Source organism: Pan troglodytes, chromosome 6 (assembly GCF_028858775.2).
Source record: "Pan troglodytes isolate AG18354 chromosome 6, NHGRI_mPanTro3-v2.0_pri, whole genome shotgun sequence".
Classification (NCBI taxonomy): domain Eukaryota; kingdom Metazoa; phylum Chordata; class Mammalia; order Primates; family Hominidae; genus Pan; species Pan troglodytes.
Window position 1 is genome coordinate 140273551 of NC_072404.2, and position 25209 is coordinate 140298759.

General features: G+C 35.0%; 1 protein-coding gene across 9 annotated transcripts in view; it reads right to left on the minus strand.

Moving 5' to 3' along the window:
• Positions 1 to 25209, minus strand: part of POT1 (protection of telomeres 1) — a 118287-nt gene that overhangs the window by 53224 nt on the left and 39854 nt on the right. For 6 of the 9 annotated variants that reach the window (XR_010158982.1, XR_010158983.1, XR_010158984.1 and 3 more), the window contains one exon: positions 5852 to 5982. The exons of the other annotated variants lie outside the window; for them this stretch is intronic. Coding sequence is in view for 3 of the 6 variants with exons in the window: in XM_009454138.5 (XP_009452413.1) it covers positions 5852 to 5982 (131 nt within the window). In the remaining 3 variants the exon portion in view is untranslated. The remainder of the gene's footprint in view (positions 1 to 5851; positions 5983 to 25209) is intronic. 9 annotated transcript variants of the gene reach the window in all.

The following is a 25209-nucleotide window of genomic DNA, read 5'->3' on the forward strand; positions in this document are numbered from 1 at the left end:
TAGGGAATCCTTTCCCCATTGCTTGTTTTTGTCAGGTTTGTCAAAGATCAGATAGTTGTAGATAGGAGGCGTTATTTCTGAGGGCTCTGTTCTGTTCCACTGATCTATATCTCTGTTTTAGTACCAGTACCATGCTGTTTTGGTTACTGTAGCCTTGTAGTATAGTTTGAAGTCAGGTAGTGTGATGCCTCCAGCTTTGTTCTTTTGGCTTAGGATTGACTTGGCGATGTGGGCTCTTTTTTGGTTCCATATGAACTTTAAAGTAGTTTTTTCCAATTCTGTGAAGAAAGTCATTGGTAGCTTGATGGGGATAGCATTGAATCTGTAAATTACCTTGGGCAGTATGGCCATTTTCACAATATTGATTCTTCCTACCCATGAGCACGGAATGTTCTTCCATTTGTTTGTATCCCCTTTTATTTCCTTGAGCAGTGGGTTGTAGTTCTCCTTGAAGAGGTCCTTCACATCCCTTGTAAGTTGGATTCCTAGGTATTTTATTCTCTTTGAAGCAGTTGTGAATGGGAGTTCACTCATGATTTGGCTCTCTGTTTGTCTGTTGTTGGTGTATATGAATGCTTGTGATTTTTGCACATTGATTTTGTATCCTGAGACTTTGCTGAAGTTGCTTATCAGCTTAAGGAGATTTTGGGCTGAGACAATGGGGTTTTCTAGATATACAATCATGTCGTCTGCAAACAGGGACAATCTGACTTCCTCTTTTCCTAATTGAATACCCTTTATTTCCTTCTCCTGCCTAATTGCCCTGGCCAGAACTTCCAACACTATGTTGAATAGGAGTGGTGAGAGAGGGCATCCCTGTCTTGTGCCAGTTTTCAAAGGGAATGCTTCCAGTTTTTGCCCATTCAGTATGATATTGGCTGTGGGTTTGTCATAGATAGCTCTTATTATTTTGAAATATGTCCCATCAATACCCAATTTATTGAGAGTTTTTAGCATGAAGGGTTGTTGAATTTTGTCAAAGGCTTTTTCTGCATCTATTGAGATAATCATGTGGTTTTTGTCTTTGGCTCTGTTTATATGCTGGATTACATTTTTTGATTTGCGTATATTGAACCAGCCTTGCATCCCGGGGATGAAGCCCACTTGATCATGGTGGATAAGGTTTTTGATGTGCTGCTGGATTTGTTTTGCCAGTATTTTATTGAGGATTTTTGCATCAATGTTCATCAAGGATATTGGTCTAAAATTCTCTTTTTTGGTTGTGTCTCTGCCCGGCTTTGGTATCAGAATGATGCTGGCCTCATAAAATGAGTGAGGGAGGTTTCCCTCTTTTTCTATTGATTGGAATAGTTTCAGAAGGAATGGTACCAGTTCCTCCTTGTACCTCTGGTAGAATTCGGCTGTGAATCCATCTGGTCCTGGACTCTTTTTGGTTGGTAAACTATTGATTATTGCCACAATTTCAGCTCCTGTTATTGGTCTATTCAGAGATTCAACTTCTTCCTGGTTTAGTCTTGGGAGAGTGTATGTGTCGAGGAATTTTTCCATTTCTACTAGATTTTCTAGTTTATTTGCGTAGAGGTGTTTGTAGCATTCTCTGATGGTAGTTTGTATTTCTGTGGGATCGGTGGTGATATCCCCTTTATCATTTTTTATTGTGTCTATTTGATTCTTCTCTCTTTTTTCTTTATTAGTCTTGCTAGCAGTCTATCAATTTTGTTGATCCTTTCAAAAAACCAGCTCCTGGATTCATTAATTTTTTGAAGGGTTTTTTGTGTCTCTATTTCCTTCAGTTCTGCTCTGATTTTAGTTATTTCTTGCCTTCTGCTAGCTTTTGAATGTGTTTGCTCTTGCTTTTCTAGTTCTTTTAATTGTGATGTTAGGGTGTCAATTTTGGATCTTTCCTGCTTTCTCTTGTGGGCATTTAGTGCTATAAATTTCCCTCTACACACTGCTTTGAGTGCGTCCCAGAGATTCTGGTATGTTGTGTCTTTGTTCTTGTTGGTTTCAAAGAACATCTTGATTTCTGCCTTCATTTCGTTATGTATCCAGTAGTCATTCAGGAGCAGGTTGTTCAGTTTCCATGTAGTTGAGCGGTTTTGAGTGAGATTCTTAATCCTGAGTTCTAGTTTGATTGCACTGTGGTCTGAGAGATAGTTTGTTATAATCTCTGTTCTTTCACATTTGCTGAGGAGAGCTTCACTTCCAAGTATGTGGTCAATTTTGGAATAGGTGTGGTGTGATGCTGAAAAAAATGTATATTCTGTTGATTTGGGGTGGAGAGTTCTGTAGATGTCTATTAGGTCCGCTTGGTGCAGAGCTGAGTTCAATTCCTGGGTATCCTTGTTGACTTTCTGTCTCGTTGATCTAATGTTGACAGTGGGGTGTTAAAGTCTCCCATTATTAATGTGTGGGAGTCTAAGTCTCTTTGTAGGTCACTCAGGACTTGCTTTATGAATCTGGGTGCTCCTGTATTGGGTGCATATATATTTAGGATAGTTAGCTCTTCTTGTTGAATTGATCCCTTTACCATTATGTAATGGCCTTCTTTGTCTCTTTTGATCTTTGTTGGTTTAAAGTCTGTTTCACCAGAGACTAGGATTGCAACCCCTGCCTTTTATTGTTTTCCATTTGCTTGGTAGATCTTCCTCCATCCTTTTATTTTGAGCCTATGTGTGTCTCTGCCCGTGAGATGGGTTTCCTGAATACAGCACACTGATGGGTCTTGACTCTTTATCCAATTTGCCAGTCTGTGTCTTTTAATTGGAGCATTTAGTCCATTTACATTTAAAGTTAATATTGTTATGTGTGAATTTGATCCTGTCATTATGATGTTAGCTGGTGATTTTGCTCGTTAGTTGATGCAGTTTCTTCCTAGTCTCGATGGTCTTTACATTTTGGCATGATTTTGCAGCAGCAGGCACCGGTTGTTCCTTTCCATGTTTAGCGCTTCCTTCAGGAGCTCTTTTAGGGCAGGCCTGGTGGTGACAAAATCTCTCAGCATTTGCTTGTCTGTGAAGTATTTTATTTCTCCTTCACTTATGAAGCTTAGTTTGGCTGGATATGAAATTCTGGGTTGCAAATTCTTTTCTTTAAGAATGTTGAATATTGGCCCCCACTCTCTTCTGGCTTGTAGGGTTTCTGCCGAGAGATCCGCTGTTAGTCTGATGGGCTTCCCTTTGAGGGTAACCCGACCTTTCTCTCTGGCTGCCCTTAACATTTTTTCCTTCATTTCAACTTTGGTGAATCTGACAATTATGTGTCTTGGAGTTGCTCTTCTCGAGGAGTATCTTTGTGGCGTTCTCTGTATTTCCTGAATCTGAACGTTGGCCTGCCTTGCTAGATTGGGGAAGTTCTCCTGGATAATATCCTGCAGAGTGTTTTCCAACTTGGTTCCATTCTCCCCATCACTTTCAGGTACACCGATCAGACGTAGATTTGGTCTTTTCACATAGTCCCATATTTCTTGGAGGCTTTGCTCATTTCTTTTTATTCTTTTTTCTCTAAACTTCCCTTCTCGCTTCATTTCATTCATTTCATCTTCCATCGCTGATACCCTTTCTTCCAGTTGATCGCATCGGCTCCTGAGGCTTCTGCATTCTTCACGTAGTTCTCAAGCCTTGGTTTTCAGCTCCATCAGCTCCTTTAAGCCCTTCTCTGTATTGGTTATTCTACTTATACATTCTTCTAAATTTTTTCAAAGTTTTCAACTTCTTTGCCTTTGGTTTGAATGTCCTCCCGTAGCTGAGAGTAATTTGATCTTCTGAAGCCTTCTTCTCTCAGCTCATCAAAGTCATTCTCCATCCAGCTTTGTTCCGTTGCTGGTGAGGAACTGCGTTCCTTTGGAGGAGGAGAGGCGCTCTGCATTTTAGAGTTTCCAGTATTTCTGTTCTGTTTTTTCCCCATCTTTGTGGTTTTATCTACTTTTGGTCTTTGATGATGGTGATGTACAGATGGGTTTTTGGTGTGGATGTCTTTTCTGTTTGTTAGTTTTCCTTCTAACAGACAGGACCCTCAGCTGCAGGTCTGTTGGAATACCCTGCTGTGTTACAGTTAATTTTATACAGAGATAATACCGCATCTTTACATTCATTCACATTTCTCTAGACTGTGAATGGAGCCATGTATGGTCTGTTAGTGTTTACGTATACAAATTGTTGAAAATCTCCAAAAAATTTTCCAAAATACTTATTTAAAAAAGTCTGCATATAAGTGTACCCATGTAGTTCAAACCTGTGTTGTTGAAGGGGTAAGTATATGCTGTTAGAGGTCATGAGACTCTTTACTCCTGTAGCAGGAGACAGAATAATGACCTTACTGGAGGGAGTTATGAAGGAAGTTTCTAGAGTGTTAGCTATATGAGTATGGTTATATTGTGAATGATGAGATGTTTATCTATTTGCTATTAAATAGTAACTTCCATAAACAATAACAACAACTAAATATGTTTATGAAGAGTGTATTGTTTGAATACAGTATACAGGAAACAATACTGTGAAAAGTAAGCAATTTTTTGACGTTTAAATATGTATGACATTTCTATGATGATAATATTTCTTTTTATTTATATATATTTTTTTGAGTCAGAGTTTTCTCTTGTTGCCCAGACTGGAGTGCAGTAGCACAATCTTGGCTCACCACAACCTCCGCCCTCCAGGTTCAAGCGATTCTCCTGCCTCAGCCTCCTGAATAGCTGGGATTACAAGCAATACCACCACGCCCGGCTGATTTTGTATTTTTAGTAGGGACAGGGTTTCTCCATGTTGGTCAGGCTGGTCTTGAACTCCTGACCTCAGGTGATCAGCCAGCATCAACCTCCCAAAGTGCTGGGATTACAGGTGTGAGCCACCACGCCTGGCTATGATAATATTTCTATTTCTTTTTATCTTTACACAAACATTCTCTATTATCCTCCTATTCTCAAGGAAACAGCATTAATAGGTCATAAAAAGTGCCTAAGAGTAGAACACAGCTGAACACTGTCCTCGTTTATGAGCAGCAGACTGACCATGAAGGACAGAATTAAACTCAAGCATTAGAAGAAAAAGACAACCAAGATGATGAAGAGGTTACATGGAAACCCATGTAACAGAGGAAAAGATGAAGAAACAGAAATATTTAAAATCTAAGGGACTGAATATATACAAAATATTTAAAAGCTGTCCAAAGCATCATGTAGTAGTTTCCAAAGAAAAATTCCAAAAGTGCATTGAACAAAAAAGCTCAATTAAATAAATATTATAGCAATAAAGATAATAATTTTGAGAAAATAATAATCCTTTGTATTTATAAGTTCTAAATTTTTTAAATTGTGCTATTTAATAACTCTACCCTTATATTAAAGGCTTTCTTACATTTAGTTATTTAACTACAGGCATAATTTTTAAAGTTCCTGTTTATATCTTATTTCTTATAAATGAAAACCAACTTAATTTGATTTTATACTTAGTATCTCAATGTTTTCATTGAACTTGAATTAACACAAGAAATGGGAAAGAATAATATAATCACCTAATCTTTGTATACATTTTTTCTTGTTGACCTAAAGCTCTTTTTTAAAACATTAAAAAATAAATGTTCTTTATCAAAATCTACAGATAAAACTTCTATAGCATTAGTCTGTATTTAGAAACAGAAGACAGAATGGAACCAGTTTTAATCATGGCATGTAATACATTTCTGGGGAATGAAAGCAGTGGTTTGTTCAAATGAAGATGTTTCTTATTGTAAATTATTTGAAGTCTGATAATATTTACATTACTTCTTATCTCCTGAAAAGCTTGCTGTCATGTTCTAACAAAGCAACTATATAATTAGTGCTAACTAGTTTCAGTGAACAATACAGAGTTCTCTTCAAATAAATATAAGTTCTAGACAATATGAATTATACCTTCAGCCTGTGAAAGCGAACAATATCTCCATTTTTATAAATTATTGGAAGGGCTTCATAGTTTCCACTAAAGAGCAGGCAAGTTAGTTTTACATTTGTCTGGTCCACAATTGTTACAACTGAGCAATAATCTGGAAAACACAAAAATATTTTACCTGACTTTCAATATTTTAAAGCATTTGATAAAATAAGAATATGCTTACTTCAAAACACCAAACCTTATTCTTCCTTTTAATTAAGTCTTCTAAGAGGATTAAAACAGAGACATTTTCTTGGCTTTCAATACACACTGCAAAATTATTTTGCACAAGTGTTCTATAAATACTAATTTTAGAAAGTTTAGTAAAACAAAAATAAAAATCTCATTCAGTGTAAATTGTCTGGAGAGAAAATAACCTTTTCTATTGCTTCAAGGTTTACAAATCATGAAACATAAATGTAGTCAAATAAGAAAAATGCAATTTATAAAATAAACATAACTAAATTTAGAATGAAAACAAAGGCTAAGATATTTACAGCAGATATGAAGAGTTGCATCCATACTGCATAAAGAATTTATGAAAACTGTTACAAAAATCAGGATGATACAGTAAATATGTCGTACAAATGAATAAACAATACATAGAAAACTATGTCATAACAAAAACTCAAAAGAGAAAATGGTAATTCTTGCTAGTCACGTATAAAAAATTATACATTATAACAAAAGAGAGGTATTTTATAAAATTTAAACTGGTAGAAAAATTTAATATTTGGGTTGCTATAAAACGGTAACTTCAAACACTGGTGGTAGTAAAAACTGTAATAGATCCTGCCTTTAAATTTTTTTTTTTTTTTTGTAATTAACATATAAAAGATTGTATGTATTTATGGTGTGCTATACATGGTTCTGAAGTACACATACATTGTGAAATCACCAAATCTAGCTAATGAAAATACACACATTACCTCACAGTTATTTTTGCAGCGAGAACACTTAACATCCATTTTCTTAGCATTTTTCAAGAATGCAACATATTTTTCACTACAGTCACTATGTTATACAATAGAACCCCTGAACTTATTCTTCCTAACTGAAATATTGTATCCTTTGACCAACATCTCCCCAAAACCTTCCCATAGCCACACAGACCCCTGGCAACAACCATTCTACTCTCTACTTCTATGAGATCAATTTTTTAAGATTCCGTGCCTGGCTTATTTTACTTAAGAATGTCCTCCAGGTTCATCCATGTTGTTGTAAATGACAGAATTTCCTTTGTATGTCTAAATAGTATTCCACTGTGTATACAGACCACATTTTCTTTATTCATCCATTAATGGATGCTTAGGTTTATTCTATGCCTATTGTGAATAAGCCTGCAATGAACATGGGAGTGCAGATATCTCTTCAACATACTGATTATTTACTTTTGATATACATAGTAGTACTCCCTATCTGAAGTGTCTCTTTCCACAGTTTCAGTTTCCTGCAGTCAACTGTGATCTATAAATATTTAATGGAAAATTACAGAAATAAACAATGTGAATCGTCTCTTCATGCAGGGTATCCACACTGTCCACGCTCCCTGCCTGTTTGTCACTTAGTAGCTGTTTCGGCTATCATATCAACTGTCGAGGTATCGCAGTGCTTGTGATCATGTGACCCTTATTTTACTTAATAATTGCCCCAAAGTGCTAAGGCAAAGTGATAAGTGCTTAAACTTTATCACAGATATGTATATTTAGGAAAAAACAGTATATACAGGGTTCAGTACCATCCATGGTTTTGGGCAGCTGCTGGGGGTCTTGGAGCATATCCCCTTTGGACAAAGGAAAAGTACTGTACCCAGTAGTGAGATTATGGGATCCTATGGTAGTTCTAATTTTTGGAAGAACATTTATATGTTTTCCACAATACCTGTGCTAATTTACATTGCCACCTACAACGTGCAAATGTTATCTTTTCTTCACACCCTCTCGATACTAGTCTTCTTTTTGATAACAGCTGTCCTAATAGGTGTGAAGTGATATCTTGTTGTGGTTTTAATGATTAGTGATGTTGAACATCTTTTCGCATACCTGTCTGCCATTTGTATGTCATTTTTAAAGAAATGTCTATTCAGGTCCTTTGCCCATGTTTAAATTGGGTTGTTTTCTAACCATCTAGTTGAGTTCCTCATATACTTTAGATATTAACCCATTATCAGATACACAGTTTGCAAATATTTTCTCTCATTCTTTACTCTGTTAATGTTGGCTGTGCAGAAGGTTTTTAAGTTTGATACAATCCCATTTGTCTATTCTTGCTTTCACTGCCTGAGCTTTTGAGGTCCTTTCCAAAGAATCTTTGGTGAGATCAATGTCATGGAGCTCTTCCCCTATGTTTTCTTCTAGTAGGTTCATAGTACTACATTGAATAGAGTGGGCATCTGTCTTGATACAGATCTTAGAGAAAAAGCTTTCAACTTTTTCTGCATTTATTAAAATGATCATATAATTTTTGTGCTCCATTCTGCTAATAAACATTTTGATTTGCATATGTGGAACCACCCTTGAATACCTGGAATAAATCCTACTTGATCATGGTGAATAGTCTCTTTAATGTGCTGTTGAATTTGGTTTGCTAGTATTCTGTTGAGGATTTTTGCATCTGTATTGGCCTGTAGTTTTTTTGCTTGTTAGTTTTTATTGTGTCTTTGTCTGTCTTCAGTATCAGAGTGATGCTGGCCTCGTGAAATGAGTTTGGAAACATTCCCTTCTCTTCCATTTTTGGAAGAGGCTGAGAAGAATTGGTGTTAGTTCTCCATCGAATGTTTGATACAATTTGATGCTGCCTATATACATGATTCAGAAAATGCATTGACTTTCTGTCCTTCCTAGTCCCCTAGTAATGAAGGTATAGAGATTGAAAGGAACAAACCCCAAAACAGTGAAGGAAAGGAGAGTGGAAGAAAATATCAACATATTTCAGGAAAATGGAAAGTAAGTGGTTAAGGGATAAAATAAACAGAGGAGGCCAAAATCCAGAAGATACTACAAGGTGGCTACAGTGAAGATGGGAGCCACTGGGATTAAGGGTGAGAGTAAAAAGTAGGGCTGAAATCAGGGGATCAATTAGAAGTTTACACACAGAACAAGTGTTTCAATGACTACCCATCCTTATTCTCCGCTTCCCTGAAAATGACTTCAGGCAGCATCTTTGTATTTAACAACCTTTCCATTTTGAAAAATTCTAGGAACAAAGGCTCTTTTCCAAGGGGGCTGCACTCATTAACTGGGAAGTGGTAAGACTTCTCATGTTGGTGTTAACAACTAGAATAAATTCCTCCTCACCATCACATTAGGGAACCTACAGCCTAGTTGGAAGTTCTCATCCCACCCACCCTAGGCTGAAAATTTCAATCAATATGCCCTAACAAGTACTATTAGTCACTATCAAGTTTCCCACTCAAGGGGAGGGTGTATTAGAGAAACAAACTACTTACATACAAAGCAAAGGAGAAAGGTATATAAAACCTAAAATAAACTATACCTACATTCTTAAATATAAAAAGACAGCAGAAAATTACCAGACATTAGAATAAAAATGGAAGACACTGTAATCCTAGCACTTTGGGAGGCCGAGTGGGTGGATCATTTGAGGTCAGCAGTTCAAGACCAGCCTGGCCAACGTGGTGAAACCCCACCTCTACTAAAAATGACAAAAATTAGCTGGGTGGTAGTGGTGCTCTCCTGTAATCCCAGCTACTTGGGAGGCCGAGGCAGGAGAATCGCTTGAGCCTGGGAAGTGGAGGTTGCAGTGAGCCGAGATCATGCCACTGCACTCCAGTCTGGATGATAGCATGAGATCTGCCTCAAAAAAAAAAAAAAAGGAAGACAGAAAGAAAATGAGGTTAGGAAGACAAAGGAGAGAAGGGAGTGAGGGGGAGGAAAAAAAGGAGAGAGAGAGTAAAGGGGAGAAAGAAGGGAGGAAAGGGAGAGAGGAATGGGAAGGGAAAGGGAGATGAGAAAGAAAGGAGGGTAGAAAAAGAGAAATCTGAATTTGTGAGAAGGGTGAAATAACTTGGAACAACAACAACAAAAAAAACCCTAAAAATGAAAAACCTTTAATAAGCACTTCCAGAAAGAGTAAAAATATATTATATTCTCATCCCTTGAGGACCCATTGGCTCCAGTTTTAGGTTTTAAGTTTCCTTTGTCAATATTTCTTACTATTAGTAAGGACTGATACTTCATGACATTTTTTCTTTGCTAGTGGTCTTCCAAAGACCAAAGATAAATTTTATTTATTTTTCAAAATAGAGAACACATTCTTACTTGCAATTACCATATGGCTCTATTGTACCCTTTTATATATCTGAGATACATTATGGGATCTTTTTTCCTATATCTTGAAATATAGATATTCATTATCTGAGTAATTATTTCATCACTATGCATTAATTATTTCTATGTACACTTAAAAAGACTAATTTTTAAAATGTGAAATGAGGCAATTGTCTAAAGGATGATACAAGAATGAAATAAATAATCACTATTATATCATTCTTCAGTTTTTGTACTGCAAGACATAAAAGAAGTCTGGAGACACCATCTTTTGAGTTTCTTCTTTAGCTTTATTTAAACATGGTTAAAAATTCAGAATTTTAAAATTTGTGCCCATGGTCAGTGAGAACATTGATGGAGGAAGTCATTTCACCATTATTACATGAATCAGAAGCTAAATGCAAAACAGCAGCACTTTAGCTAATGATGATAAAATTGATCACATAAGTGAAATCTCAGGCTATTTATCTCCAGATGATATCCTATATAAAGTTTCTCAAGCTCAAAAATTGATGCATGAAAATATGTTTCTAAAAATAGGGAGAAAATACAAAATATTTCTAAAAACAGAGAGGAAATATGGTATTCTTATCCAGTAAGTCATTCAACAAAAATGATTTCACCATACGTTATTCTGGGACATGACTGAGGACCATTCCATTTTGCTAAAATGACTTGTGATGGCATTCTTTCATCTTACATGATATTTACATACCAAAATTTACATAAAATGGCATGGAAGTGGATATGCAGTAGGCAAATGTATAAATAAAGGTAGTGGAAAGAATAGGTGATATCAAAATGAAAGATCAATCTTTAATCATTTGAATTGATGTTCAGAAATCTAAAATAGAAACTGTTTTGTAATTATGGAGCAAAAACAGCTGCTCTCTCCAAAAAAATTTTTGAGTCGACAAAGTTTTCAAAAGTATTTTGATGATGCAAGTGCAAGAAGAAAAACCAAAAGCAGTAATAAGCTAGAACCATTTGTTTGTATATCTTTAAAACTAGGAAAATATGGGATTATGAAATAAAAATGACTTTGCTATGTTTATGTCCTTTTTATAATCTTTAATGACTTTATTACCTCTTTATTCGCACTGCTGTATAATATTTGAAAAATGACTTAAACATTCAAAAACTTTAAAAGGTTTGGACTCATATAGTAAAAGATAATGATTGTTTTTCCTATTATGCTTAGGTGTCAAAAAACTGATATCTCCTAGACCTTAAAGCAAAAGGAAAAAGAATGACAAAAGGACAGAAAATAGAGGGAAAAAAATGAGTGAGACAGCAAACTCAAAGAATTGGGCCTTCTGAACTCTGCCTTCTGAGAAAGAGATCCTCTTTATGGATATCTGGATATGGTGCACCTGCTTCCCCACAATGAGGTTATATCCTCACTTACGCAATTTGGTTCAAAACTCAGGGGCACTGAACATATGTACCATTACTGAAGTATACAGACTGTTTCTGTAAATTTTTCTGGAACATACATATTAAAGGAAATTCATATGGCAAGAATGGACCCTTGTTCTCAACTGCAGCACTTGTGCACTTTTGTGGAACATTCCACAGCAAATACATATTCTGTAAAAAATACAGGAGCAAAAGAAAAGCCATACAAAAATATTCTACTGACTGTTCTACTCTACATAGACTTTGTTTCTGTTAAATTCTGTACCCCAGGCAAAAAAGTCAGAACCAAAGAACAGCTAACAATCTTATTCCATAAAATCAACCTTAGTACAATATCTGACCAAGAGAAGCCCCAAAAGTAAATTGTTCAAGAATAGAGGAAGAACATTTACTAGAAATGAAGATGCAGTCTTCCAATTAAAAGGGCCCATTGAAGGCAAACAGGATAAATGATCACACCAAGTCACATAATTGTGAAATTAGGGAACACCAAATATTTTTTAAAATTCTGAAAACTTCTGTAGAGAATAAAACAAGTTACCAATGCGAGACTGAGAAGCAGATTAACATCAGACTTTTCTATCAACATGACTGGGGTTACTAAAAAGACAACAAATCAATGGCTTCAAAAGTCTAAGGAATAATTTTGATACTTCAACTTTATAAAACCTGAAAAAACTATCAATCAAGCATAAAGACAGATGAAGAACATTTCCAGATTTTGGCCAATCAGATATTTTACCTCCACAGCATCTTTCTTAGGTAATTCTCCAGCAATACAATGGGAAAAACCATAAAACAGAAAAAAGCAAAGTACGGACAATAGTAATGGATCTCCCAGATAGATAGATAGAGAGCAGGCCTAGCAAACAACTACTCTAGATTGGAGCAGAAGAAAGGGAGCTGATAAGAAAGGAGAGGTCCATTAAAGAAAAAGAGTAATCGACCGGTCGCGGGGGCTCATGCCTGTAATCCCACCACTTAGGTCGAGGTGGGCAGATCACGAGGTCAGGAGATCGAGACCATCCTGGCTAACACAGTGAAACCCCATCTCTACTAAAAAATACAAAAATTTAGCCAGGCATGGTGGCGGGCGCCTGTACTCCCAGCTACTTGGGAGGCTGAGGCAGGAGAGTGGCGTGAACCCGGGAGGCAGAGCTTGCAGTGAGCTGAGATGGAGCCACTGCATTCCAGCACTCCAGCCTGGGCGACAGAGAGATTCCGTCTCAAAAAAAAAAAAGAGTGATCACTTAGCATAATGTTCTCCAGATTCCTTCATGTTGTTTCAAGTGACGGAGCTTCCTTCTTTTTTCCACATAATTTCATTTATACATGGAATCTAAAAAAGTCAAACTTACAGAAGTAGAAAGTGATTATCAATGCCTAGCGGGTGGCAGTGGTGAGAAATGGGGAGATGCTGGCCAGGCACGGTGGCTCATGCCTGTAATCCCAGCACTTTAGGAGGCCAAGGTGGATGGATCACTAGAGGCCAGGAGTTTGAGACTAGCCTGGCCAACATGGCGAAATCTCATCTCTACTAAAAATATAAAAAATTAACCAGGTGTGGTGGTGCGTGCCTGTAATCCCAGCTATTCAGGAGGCTGAGGCACAAGAATCACTTGAACCCAGGAGGCAGAGGTTGTAGTAAGCTGAGATCATGCCACTGCACTCTAGCCTGGGTGACAGAGCAACTCTGTCTCAAAAAAAGCAGGGGGTGGGGGGAAGAAGCTCACCAAAGGATATACAAACTTTCAGTTCAACAGGAGGAATAAATTTTCAAGATTTGCACAGTATGGTGACCATACTTAATAATGATGTATTGTATATTTCAAAATTGCTAATAGATTTTAAATGTTCTCACTATAAAAAATAAGTATGTGATGTAATGGATATGTTAATTAGCTTTATATAATCATTCCACAATGTATACACATATCTAAACATCACATTGTCCCCCACAATATGTATGTTTGCCAATTTAAAATAAAAATTTAAATTAAAACAATAAATAATCCCATACACAACTACATATTTATATAAACTTAAGGGCATAGTGAAGGCGCAGTTTTATTATTAATAACAATAGCAACAAAAAAGAAAAGGCATTAAAAATCCCACAAAATATAAAAGGCTATACAGGAATATCTGATCCAAATATGAAGAAAACTAAAATGTAGCATAGAGATAGCCAAAGAATGGAAGAAATATGTATGGTTACAGAAGAGAATATAAATGCTCATAATTATGACAAAAGATAAGTAAAGGTATACCTGACAGAAGACTAGAGAAGAAAGTAAACAACAACACTGAATAAAGTTGACGAATAAGAAATGAAAGACAAATATATTATTTAAAGTTAAAGAGAATCAATAAGAAAAAAAGAATAAAAATTTAAAAGGAATTATATTTTCCATAGTATAAAACACTTATATAATCTAAACTCTTCCTCCGAAAATACTAATTGTTTGATAAATTACAACCACATGGTAACACTTCTAAAAAATCATTTCTCCAATCATAAGTTAATCCCAGGATAAAAACAAATAATCCAGGAGGTGAACAAAGGTGGGAGGCAAATTCAAAAGCTAAAACACATCTGAAAGGGCTCTCACTAGAAATCTATAGTTTTGGAAACTATATACCAAGTCTGAGAAAAGAAACTACATCTTGGTCTATTGCAAGGTAGAAGCTGAAAGTGAGCTATCAGCAGAAATCAGTGACCTTAAAAAACGGAAGCTAGGGAAAAAAAATCCACCTGCTAGCATAGGGAATCATGAAGAAAATCTGCCTGTCTGTACCATGGTTTGGAAATGAGGGAAAAATAATAATAGGCCAGTTTGTGGAGTAACTGGCATTAATACAGTCAATGAAATTTCTGTAGATATCCTCTTAGTTTGGTTTTCTTTAGTTTTTGTTTTGTTTTGGTTTTTGTTAATGGCAAATGACATGCTGACTCTAAAGTTAAAATGGAAGAGCAGGGGGCTACCGTTATTTAAGACACACTTGGAAAAGAAGAATGCAATAGGATATTTTTCTGTTGAATAGCAAGATTAAAAAGTAAAGAAATTAGGATAATGTAGTGTTTTCTGGGAGGGACAATTCATTCTTTAGCAATATAAGATTTTAGTGATAAAGAGAAAAAAATCACTATCACTTCTCTATTTGTACTTCACCTATGTAAAAGTTAATTCCTACTACGTACATTAACGGTTTCATCTAAAAACAAATCCCACAATACACAATACAACAACTGTTCTTCCACACAGTACATCATTTATGTTATGTGACATCCAACTAACACCCTCTCACAGAGGATTTTTTGGTAATAGCTTATAGTGTTTCCCCAAACACTATACTGGCTATTAACTTTGAGATGGATTCATAAGCATATTCCCAATAGTGTCACTTGAACCTGTTTATGCTGTAAGTAGAACTGTGAATAATGCCTGTATAGTTTTGATCCCCCTTTTCCCCACAAATGTGACATAATTAAGCAATTTCACAGTGAAACAAATGATTGGTTTGCCAATAAAAAAAACACACAATGTACTTTGCATAAAACACAACTATTTTGAAGGTTTGAAGTTTCTTAAAATTTCGTGATAAACACAAGGGCAAAGAGATCACTAGTCTGACAAAATCCAATTCAGATTTTAAGCTGCAGTAATTCTGTATTACGCCTCTCACTTTAAATGCTCCAAATTGATCTACTTTCGTAAACTGTGAATATAAGACCAATACAAGAAAAAAACTGTGAATTTAACTAGGCATAAATAATACTAAATAGTTTAATTTCATGTTAATGTTAGTTTAACTTAATGTTTAATTTAAATAGTCTAATGTTAGCCAAGATGAACTGACAAAGCTCAGTCCCTGTAGCACTTACATAATATTGAAGAATGTAATGACTACAGAAAACTATTGAGATTTTTGTAAAAATTTAGATTTAATCTAAATTTTAAAATACTGAAAATTGTTTCACATTTTTTCTATGAAAATGTCAATTTTCCAAAAGATGACCTAACAGACTGCAAAAGACTCTAGGTAACACTTTGAGAAACATTATTGCAGACCCACTATCAAGATCTTTACAAGGCCACCTCTTGCTTTTGCAGAATCTTTGTGCAAGTTAGAAAAAGACTCTCCTTTCTCAAATAAAAGTACTGCAAAAACCTAAACAATTTTACAGAGGAACGTGACTGAGTCCAAGAGAGCAGCAGCCTTGGCTACACACACACACACAATTCTATTAAATCACTGAATTGTAGGCTCAGATACACTTACAGTAGCAATACTTCCAAAATATCATCTACTTGCTACAATGCAAGCTCTCTAAAATGACTTAACTACACGTTAGCATGTTCTTAGAATCTCCTAAGGTTATCTATAAAATAATGAGCAGTTTCAAAATAAAATACTCTTTCAATATACAGTCATGTATTGCTTAATGATGGGGATATGTTCTAAGAGATGTGTAGTTAGGCGATTTCATTGTTGTGCGATCACCGAGTGTACTTACACAAGCCCAGATGATGTTTATTTTTAAATTTATATATATATTTTCATATGAAAAAACACAATGTCCCAGCATCATTACTACACATCAGTCATTTCCCCTAACTGATCTGTTATGCCAATATTAAGTGCTACGTATCAGGTTTCTACACATGCTCCATTATAATCTTAAGAGACCACTGTCATACATGCAGTCCACTGTTGATCAAAATGTTATGTGGCACATGACTGTACTTTATTTTTAATTTAAATAAGTACATATTTATTAAAAGAAACAAAATTCAGGTTAAGAGAACAAGTGGCATTTAAAAAATCTATTCAATAATCTCTCAAGAACAATAAGAAAAAAATAGCAAGCTAAAAGAAATGTTAAACACCTTTCAGGTTCCCTCAATTAGCATTAGATTTATGGCATGAAGGGAACCACACTACTTGTTTTAACAAATAGTAACAATGCAAACTGCTAAAGTATGTCTTATTTAACTGCTCCAAGGAAGTGAAGTGTTTTACTAAATACACACGCAAAAATATCCTTCAATATTGACTTCACAAAGAAAAATATTTTCCCCATGCCTTATTTTTTGCTCTTTCCCAAACGAAGGTACAAAGCTAAAGGTAATTTAAAAGTCTATCTTCTTGTTAGCTAACATTAACAGGGAAAGTGGAAAGAGTAGAAAATCCTTTAATAAATCAGCATTCGTACTTTAAATAAATAGTACACAGTACTTATAATGTATATCTTTAAACCATTGATAAAGTGTTGTCTTTAATGCTTTAGTAATACTTCATATTTAAACTGCTGACAAAGTACTTAACTAGTTTAACACTTTGGTAATAATTCACATAGCTTGATATAAATCTGGAAAAGATAACAAATGATAAATTAAGTTTTCTATTTTGCAATCTTGAGCAATTCACCGAATTTACTCAGTATGATTAAGTGTAAATTGCCTTGGAGTTTTATTATAAGGGAGAGCTGGTAGTTCATCTTAGCAAGGTTTTTAATCAAAGAAGCATGCATGCATAAATTACACAATCCAGAAAAAGTTCTTCCATGAAAGTTGCTTCATCTCCTTTTTATCTACTAAAACAATGCTGTTTTTAAACCAATCAGTATTTGAGCAACACTATTCCATGGTAGAAAAGTATATCATTAAAACATTCAAGTAATACCTATGAAGGCAAATCACTGAATCAAGCTACATTATGTGCTGTCATCTTACTTCTTTTACAAGGAAACTTACTGTACAATACAAAAATAAGAGCACTCTATTTTTCTGGTGTGAGCTTACATAATTTCCACTTGTGCTTTCATTCTATTGCAAGAGCATGACAGCATGGAAGATGAAAGAAGAAAGAATATATGTTATGACATAATAAATATTATGATATATACAGTGACACAGATTAGATAGATGTTAGACATTGCATGCGTTCATAAACGTTATTCTGGTGGAGTTTTACTTCCATGTTTTACACTATACATAAGACTAGAGAAAAAGTCTTTTAACTGAATGAGTAAAAGACTGTACCACAAGTTTTAAGAATTAAAAAAACAGTACTAAATTTTATGATTCATTAAAACAATTCAAACTCTAATGAAGACAGGGATAATTCTCTAAATTAGTATGCTAATAATTTGGGAAAAAGTCATGAAAGACAAGCTAGTGCTCGTCTCATAGAAGTCAGATGGAAGCCTGAAGTCTCATCAAAAAAGTCATTCCTGAAAATGAGAAATAGCAAAAAATAAATACAAAGTGAAGTGATAGGGAGAGGAAAGTGTCTTTTCTCCATCTCCATTCTTTAGATGAAAATTGATAGAATAGCTGGAAAACAGTATAAGTAAGCTGAAGAGGGGAGGCTTGTCTCAACTACCCAAATCTTTAAAGAGGTAAGTGATAACCTGCCATGACCTGAATGAGTCCATTTCTGAAAGGCAGTTAAGCACCTGGGAAGAGTCTCCCCTCACTCACCTAGACATATTTATTTTTTGGCTCCTGAGAAATGGAAAACTCAGTGTCTGTCTGATCCACCAACTCCATTCATTGTAACAGGTAACTCATCATTCAATTTGAAAATATATATTCAAAAAGCATGGTATCTTTCACAAATGAAGATTCTATCTTACATAGCCAAAAAACACAAAAGTAGAGTTTTACCAATTGGGGAAAGACTAAAAAAAAGTTTATATAACTAATAGTTATAGTAATTGTATTGTAATTATTCATTAATTTATCTGTCTTCACAAAATTTAATCCCTTGTCAGAAACAATGACATATATACCTTTGAATTTCCCATGTCATATTATCTGGCATATAGAAAATAAATAAGCAGTTTACTGAACAAACAAATGAGTGACCCAAAATACAAAACTATATATTTATTTATTTTATGCGCCATACATTAAACAAAGAGGACAACCTTACAGTTTTAATATTATCTAAATATTCAGGTAAGTGAATATGAACATATCACAGGTCATGAGTTAACAACATGGAGTTCAAAGTGGGAGAAGCATGAACCATAGATATATGCATAAGTCGGTATACGTGTATGTGTTGTATATTTTTCTAGGATAGGTTCTGTAACTTGTCATCACATGTGTATGACTGCAAAAGGCTTTTTTGTTTTAAAATGCCAAAGGTGCATTTTCAATTAAAAAAAATTGAAAAATAGATTAAATAATTATTACATATAATTTTACATCATACTAGATTCTTTCATCTCTCTTTGATAAATCAGAAGGCTCCTAGGTCTTATGAAGTAACAATGAGTGATTAATTACTCAGTAATTAATACATTAATATCAATATGTGTATCAATAATACATAGTTGACATTTTCAACTATGTCAATTCCGGATATGTGGAAGTACATTGTTATACTTTTAAAAGTTAAAACGCAAAATATATATTCATTTAATATGCAACCAGTATTGCTAACACAAAACCAAAATATTAAAACAATTATGCTACATGACACTACATGTACATGACATGTCCTTCTCAGATGTGAAAATAATCAATATTACATAACAAAAAACAGCATTCTAGAGTTAGCTGGGATGTTTTTATAGAACAGGAAAAGAAAAAAATGTTAGGGCCCCATATCCTAGCATCCTATCCCAAAATCTAAAAGCAAACAAAACTGACAGAGGCTCTCAGAATCCAATGTTTTGGATGCTACTCTGAGAAATTTGATTATACTGCTCAGTAAGTAGCTAAAACAGAAGGTGTCCTTGTAAGACAGTGAACAGGAAGAGAGAAAGATCTGCTTCTAGAAACACTGTAACATCCAAGACTGCTAAACAAACTACTTTTCTAAAATGAGTTTTAATGGGAGGTAGGGTAAGAGAAACAAGTAATTTTGAAAGAGACCATTCCTGAGGTAAGGTAGTGAGCCCACAGGTGATGTACCACATTATGTGGCACAAAAAGGATGAGAGATCTCTAGCAAATAAAAGAAAGAAGGGACTCAAAATTTGAGGAAAGAACAAAAAGAAGGAGAGGTGAACAATAACTATTTTGCCTCTCCCTTCCTCTAAATTCAAATATTAGGAGATTAAGCACAAACAAGGTTCCCTCTATTTTTCCTATTTGCTCACATTGTGAGTAGGAATTATGATATTGATCAAGCAAGGATGAGCCATACACTATTAACAAGTCTGGAAATGTTTTATGGTCTGAATACATTTGTTTTATTTTGTAAGAGCAGATAATAAAAACAGAGTAAATGTGTCTCAAGTTTAAAAAATAGCTATTTCTAAAACACTGAAACACAGCTAAAATTAAATTCCCTTATATGTGTTATCTAAGAAAATATGATGAATGGTATGTGTCCACGGCAAAAACTGCATACCTAATACTATCTAGCCAGCTTCCAAAGCAAAAGTATATATAAGGTTTTCAGAGAAAATTATTGCTATAAAATCTCTAGTCTTAAAGAAGGCAATGACTTTGTTTTCCTATATGAAAGAGGCACAGTATGTATCATTGATGAGTCATTATCAAAATCAATTTTGGGCTTGGTATGGTGGCTCACACCGGTAATCCCAGCACTTTGGGAGGCTGAGGCAGAAGGACTGCTTGAGACCAGGAGTTTTAGGCCAGGCTGGGCAACAATGTGAGACCTCCATCTCTCCAAAAAAAAAAAAAAAAAAAAAGTTTTTAAATTAGTTGGACATGGTGGCACATGCTGCTAATTCCAGCTACTAGGGAGGCTGAGGTGGGAGGATTGCTTGAGCCCAGGAGTCGAGGCTGAGGTGAGCTATGATCTCGGCAGTGCACTGCAGCCTAGTCAACAGAGCAAGACCCTGTCTCTCTTAAAAAAATAGGCCGGGCGTGGTGGCTCAAGCCTGTAATCCCAGCACTTTGGGAGGCCAAGGTGCGCGGATCACGAGGTCAGGAGATTGAGACCATCCTGGCTAACACAGTGAAACCCTGTCTCTACTGAAAATACAAAAAATTAGCCAGGCGTGGTGGCTGGTGCCTGTAGTCCCAGCTACTCAGGAGGCTGAGGCAGGAGAATGGCGTGAACCCAGGAGGCGGAGCTTGCAGTGAGCCAAGATCATGCCACTGCACTCCAGCCTGGGTGACAGAGCAAGACTCCGTCTCAAAAATAAATAAATAAATAAAAATAAAAATAAATAAAATCATATAAAATAAAATTTGATGATAAAAGGACATTTCAATATATGTTGCTTCTAAAATATGTGAGGAATTCTTTCTCAGTTTTCATCATTAATCTTATCAAAACTGAATAGGAATGTTAGTATCTATAGCATTATATGTTGTTTTAACTCTGATAGTTCTGATAGACTCTATGTAAAAATTAAAACTTTACTCCAAAGGTGAATATGAACTTAGGAATAGAAGCATTTCTACCAGAATAGGATTTCTACCAGAAATAAGATAGCATGCTACAGGTCATATGTAATCTTTATTCAGGATAAGAGCAAAGAAAAATTTCTGTCAAGAAGTAAAGATGCCAAATTGCTAATTGCTTCTATCACACTGAATTTAACATTTATAAGATGAATTTTCACGAAAAATTCTAGCTAATGATATGTAACAGAATACACTTTTTCCATCTACCTAAATGTGAATTGCATAAAGGGAATTTTCCACCACATAACTAGCTATATACATCTGGATGTTATTTAGATTGTAGCCCTGTATTTGTGAAAAAGTACTGCTTTAGGTAATATTTTAAAAGGCACAGCTGTGGACTGTTCCTGTACATCTATTCTTGTACTTCTCTGTGGTAATACTAATGAAGGTGATCTTTTCCTGAACACAAATATCAGTGCCATTTCTCTAATATAACTGTAACTGAAGTTATTAGAGAGAGTTTTAAAACTTTATTGTCTGGCTAGTAGTCAAGACATCTTGCTATGTCTTAAGATTTATTTAAAAGCTTCAATGACCAGGTTCAGATAAAATTGATGACATTCATTTTAATTTAGTATCTTAGAAGAAACAAACATATTATCTTGGTAATAACAGATGGCTCATTACTAGCCATGAATTTTTTACTACGGGACTGCAGTGATTGAAGTAAACATATCTGATAGAGATATAAGATACATATGCAAATATAATACATATTCTTGTTCCCTATGGCTTTCATTTTATATGCAAGATTTAATAACATTATCATGAGAAAACATGATTTTTCTAATAACAACTGAAAATTAATGTTGTCATCAATGTTTTAACAGAGCTATCATTTTAGTCTATATTATCATATTTTAAGTTGTTTTTTAAAATGATATATTTGCAGATCGATTTGTTAAAAAAACTTTTTAAATTATATCTTCTATAGATAGACATTATTAGCAACAATGTAGCTTATTCCTAAGTTTGGTGGGCCAATTAAATTCAACCAGGTAAAACTTTAAATTTGAAGAGGATCATAGTGATTACATCTTTATGGCTAACTCCCAGAAGGGGCAGCACATGTAACATTTGAAGAAAATTGATGGGGAGAGGAAACTACTAAGGGAAAAGTATGTGAGTTTATGTTGAACAGTATGATGGGGTGGGGAAATGAAGACTCTGGGAATAAGCTGAAATGAGAATATTTGAAAAATAGGTCTTCAAGCACAAATTTCTCTACTTCAACTTTAATGTTCCCCTTTCCTCTAAAACAACAGATATTAAAAGGATTTTCCACAAAACATTCTTTGCAGTCTTCAGGCTTAGTATGAGGTCTATTTAAAACTTATCTCCTTATTTAATAGTCTTCGCAATGTTCATTTACACACAGACTAGTTTTTTTTATATTATACGTTAATAAAATATGCTGACCACAAGAAAAAGATTTTCCCACATCCACCTGACCAAAGAGTAGATTCCTAGTTCATTCCTCAACAATAAAATTTGTATATCTTTATTTTAAAAATGGTTTTGTAATATTAAGTCAATGAGAACATCTTTGTGTTTGCAACATGATCACAACTCCTGGCATGCAGGAGATAAAGTCTACATTTCATCAACAACATCCATGTTTCACTATTTAACATCTCTGAAATATGGCTCTATCTTAAAATTGACACTTAACCATAGTTTAATTAGCATTTTTCCCTTCTGAATGATACATAAAATGATAAAGCCTTTTACAGATAATGGTGTTTTAGAATAGATGAAATACAATAAACAATGTTAAATTTAGTAAAATTAAACTAAACACAGGTGAAGTGTGTGTTTCTGTTCACTTTATTACCTCACAATAAACTGAAATTCATGGCTTTTGATGTTTTCATTTACATGTTTGTTAAAACCTTACATTATCATATAGCAATTAATAGGTTATACATTTTTACTTTACTTTTAAAACTATCCAAATATATATACATCTCTGTATCAGTTCATATATATGTATATATTTATATAAAATCATGGCCAGGGCCAATGCCAGGAAACCTTTCCCCTATGTTTTATTCCAGAACATTCAGTTTCAGGTCATACTCTTAAGTCTTTAATACACATTGAATTGATTTTTTGTGTATGATCTAAGGATCCAATTTCATTCTTTGCATGTGGATATACGGTTTTCCCAGCCCCATTTGGTGAAGAGACTACACTTTCCCCATTATATATTCTTGCACCCTTGTCGAAAATCAGTTGACCATAATAAACGTGTGGGCTTATTTCTAGGCGCTCTATTCAATTCCATTAATCAGTATGTCTGGCTTCATGGCAGTACCATACTGTCGCAATACTGTTACTTTTTAACGTATTTTGAAATTAGAAAGAGAGAAGCCTCCAGGTTTGATCTTTCTCAGGATTCTTTTGGCTATTCAGGGTCCTTTGTGTTTCCATATGAATTTGAAGATTGATTTTTATTTTTCTATAAAAAATGCTACTTGGATTTTGATAGGGAATACATTGAATCTGAGATGACTGAGTAGTATGACCATGTTAATAAAGGCATAACTCATGTAATTGTACTTTACTTTGTTGTACTTTGTAATACTGCAATTTTATAAATTAAAGGTTGTGGCAACTCTGCATTGAGCAAGTCTACTGTCACCGTTTTTGCAACAGTATGTGCGTCTATGTTACATTTTGGTAATCCTCACAATACTTCAGACTTTCCCATTTTCATTGTATCTGTTATGGTGATCTGTGATCAGTGATCTTTGGCATTACTATTATAATTGTTTTGGGGTAGCACAAATCACACCCATATAAGACAGTGTACTTAACCAATAAATATGTGTATTCTAACTCCCCCATTAACCTGTCATTCCCCTCTCTCCCTCTCCTGAGGCTCCTTATTCTCTGAAACACAACAATATTGAAATTAGATGACTTGATAACCCTATAATGGCCTATAAGTGTTCAAGTGAGAGAGTCACATGTCTCTCACTTTAAATCAAAAGTTACAAATGATGAAGCTTAGGAAGGCATATATCCAAAGCTGAGAAACACTGAAAGCTAGGACTCTTGTGCCCAGTTAGCCAAGTTGTGAATACAAAGAAAAAGCTCCTGAAGGAAATTAAAGGTGCTACTTTAGTGAACACATGAATGAGAAGAAAGTCAAAGAGCCTTATGGCTGATACACAGAAAATTTTAGTCGTCTGCATAGATGATCAAACCAGTACAACATTCCCTTAAGCCAAAGCCTAAAGTAGAATGAGGCACTAACTCTCTTCAATTCTTTAAAGGCCAAGAGAGGTGGGAAGGCTAGAGAAGACAAATCTGAAGCTATCACATTGGTTCATGGCATTTCAGAAAAGAAGCCATCTTCATAAGATAAAGTACAAGGTGAAACAGCAAGTAGCAAGTGCTGATGAAGAAGATGGAGCAAGTTATCCAGAAGACCTAAGATCATCAACGAAGGTGGCTACACAAACCAACACATTTTCAATGTAAACAAAACAGTCTTCTCTTGGAACAAGGTGCCATCTAGGACCTTCACAACTATGGAGAAATCAATGCCTGCCTTCAAAGCTTCAAAAAACAGGTTCACTCTCTTGTGAGAGTCCAATGCAGTTGATGACTTTCAGCTGAAGCCAATACTCACTTAGTCTCAAAATCCTAGGGCCTTTCAAAATTAGGCAAAACCAACTCTGCCTGTGCTCTTTAATGAAACAACAAAGTCTGGATGACATTGCTCACAGCATGGCTTTCTGAATACTTTAAGCCCAACGTTGAGACATACTGCTCAGCAAAAAAGATTCTTTTCAAAATATTACTGCTCATTGACAGTGCACCTAGTCACACAAGAGCTCTGATGGAGATGTTCAAGATCAATGTTATTTTCATGCCTGCTAATACAATATCCATTCTGCAGCCCACAAATCAAGTAATAATTTTTACTTTTAAGTGTCATTATTTTAAAAAAATACCTTTTATAAGGCTATACCCACCATAGATAGCAATCCTTCTGACGGACTGGGGCAAAGTAAATTAAAAACCTAGAAAGTATTTATTCTAGATGACATCAAGAACATGCATGATTCATGTGAGGTCAAAATCCAACATCAACAGGGGTTTGGAAAAAGTTAATTCCAACCCTCACAGATGACTTTGAGGGGTTCAAGACTTTGGTGGAATTAAGTCACTGCAGATGTGGTGGAAACAGTAGGAAAACTAGAATTATAAATGGAG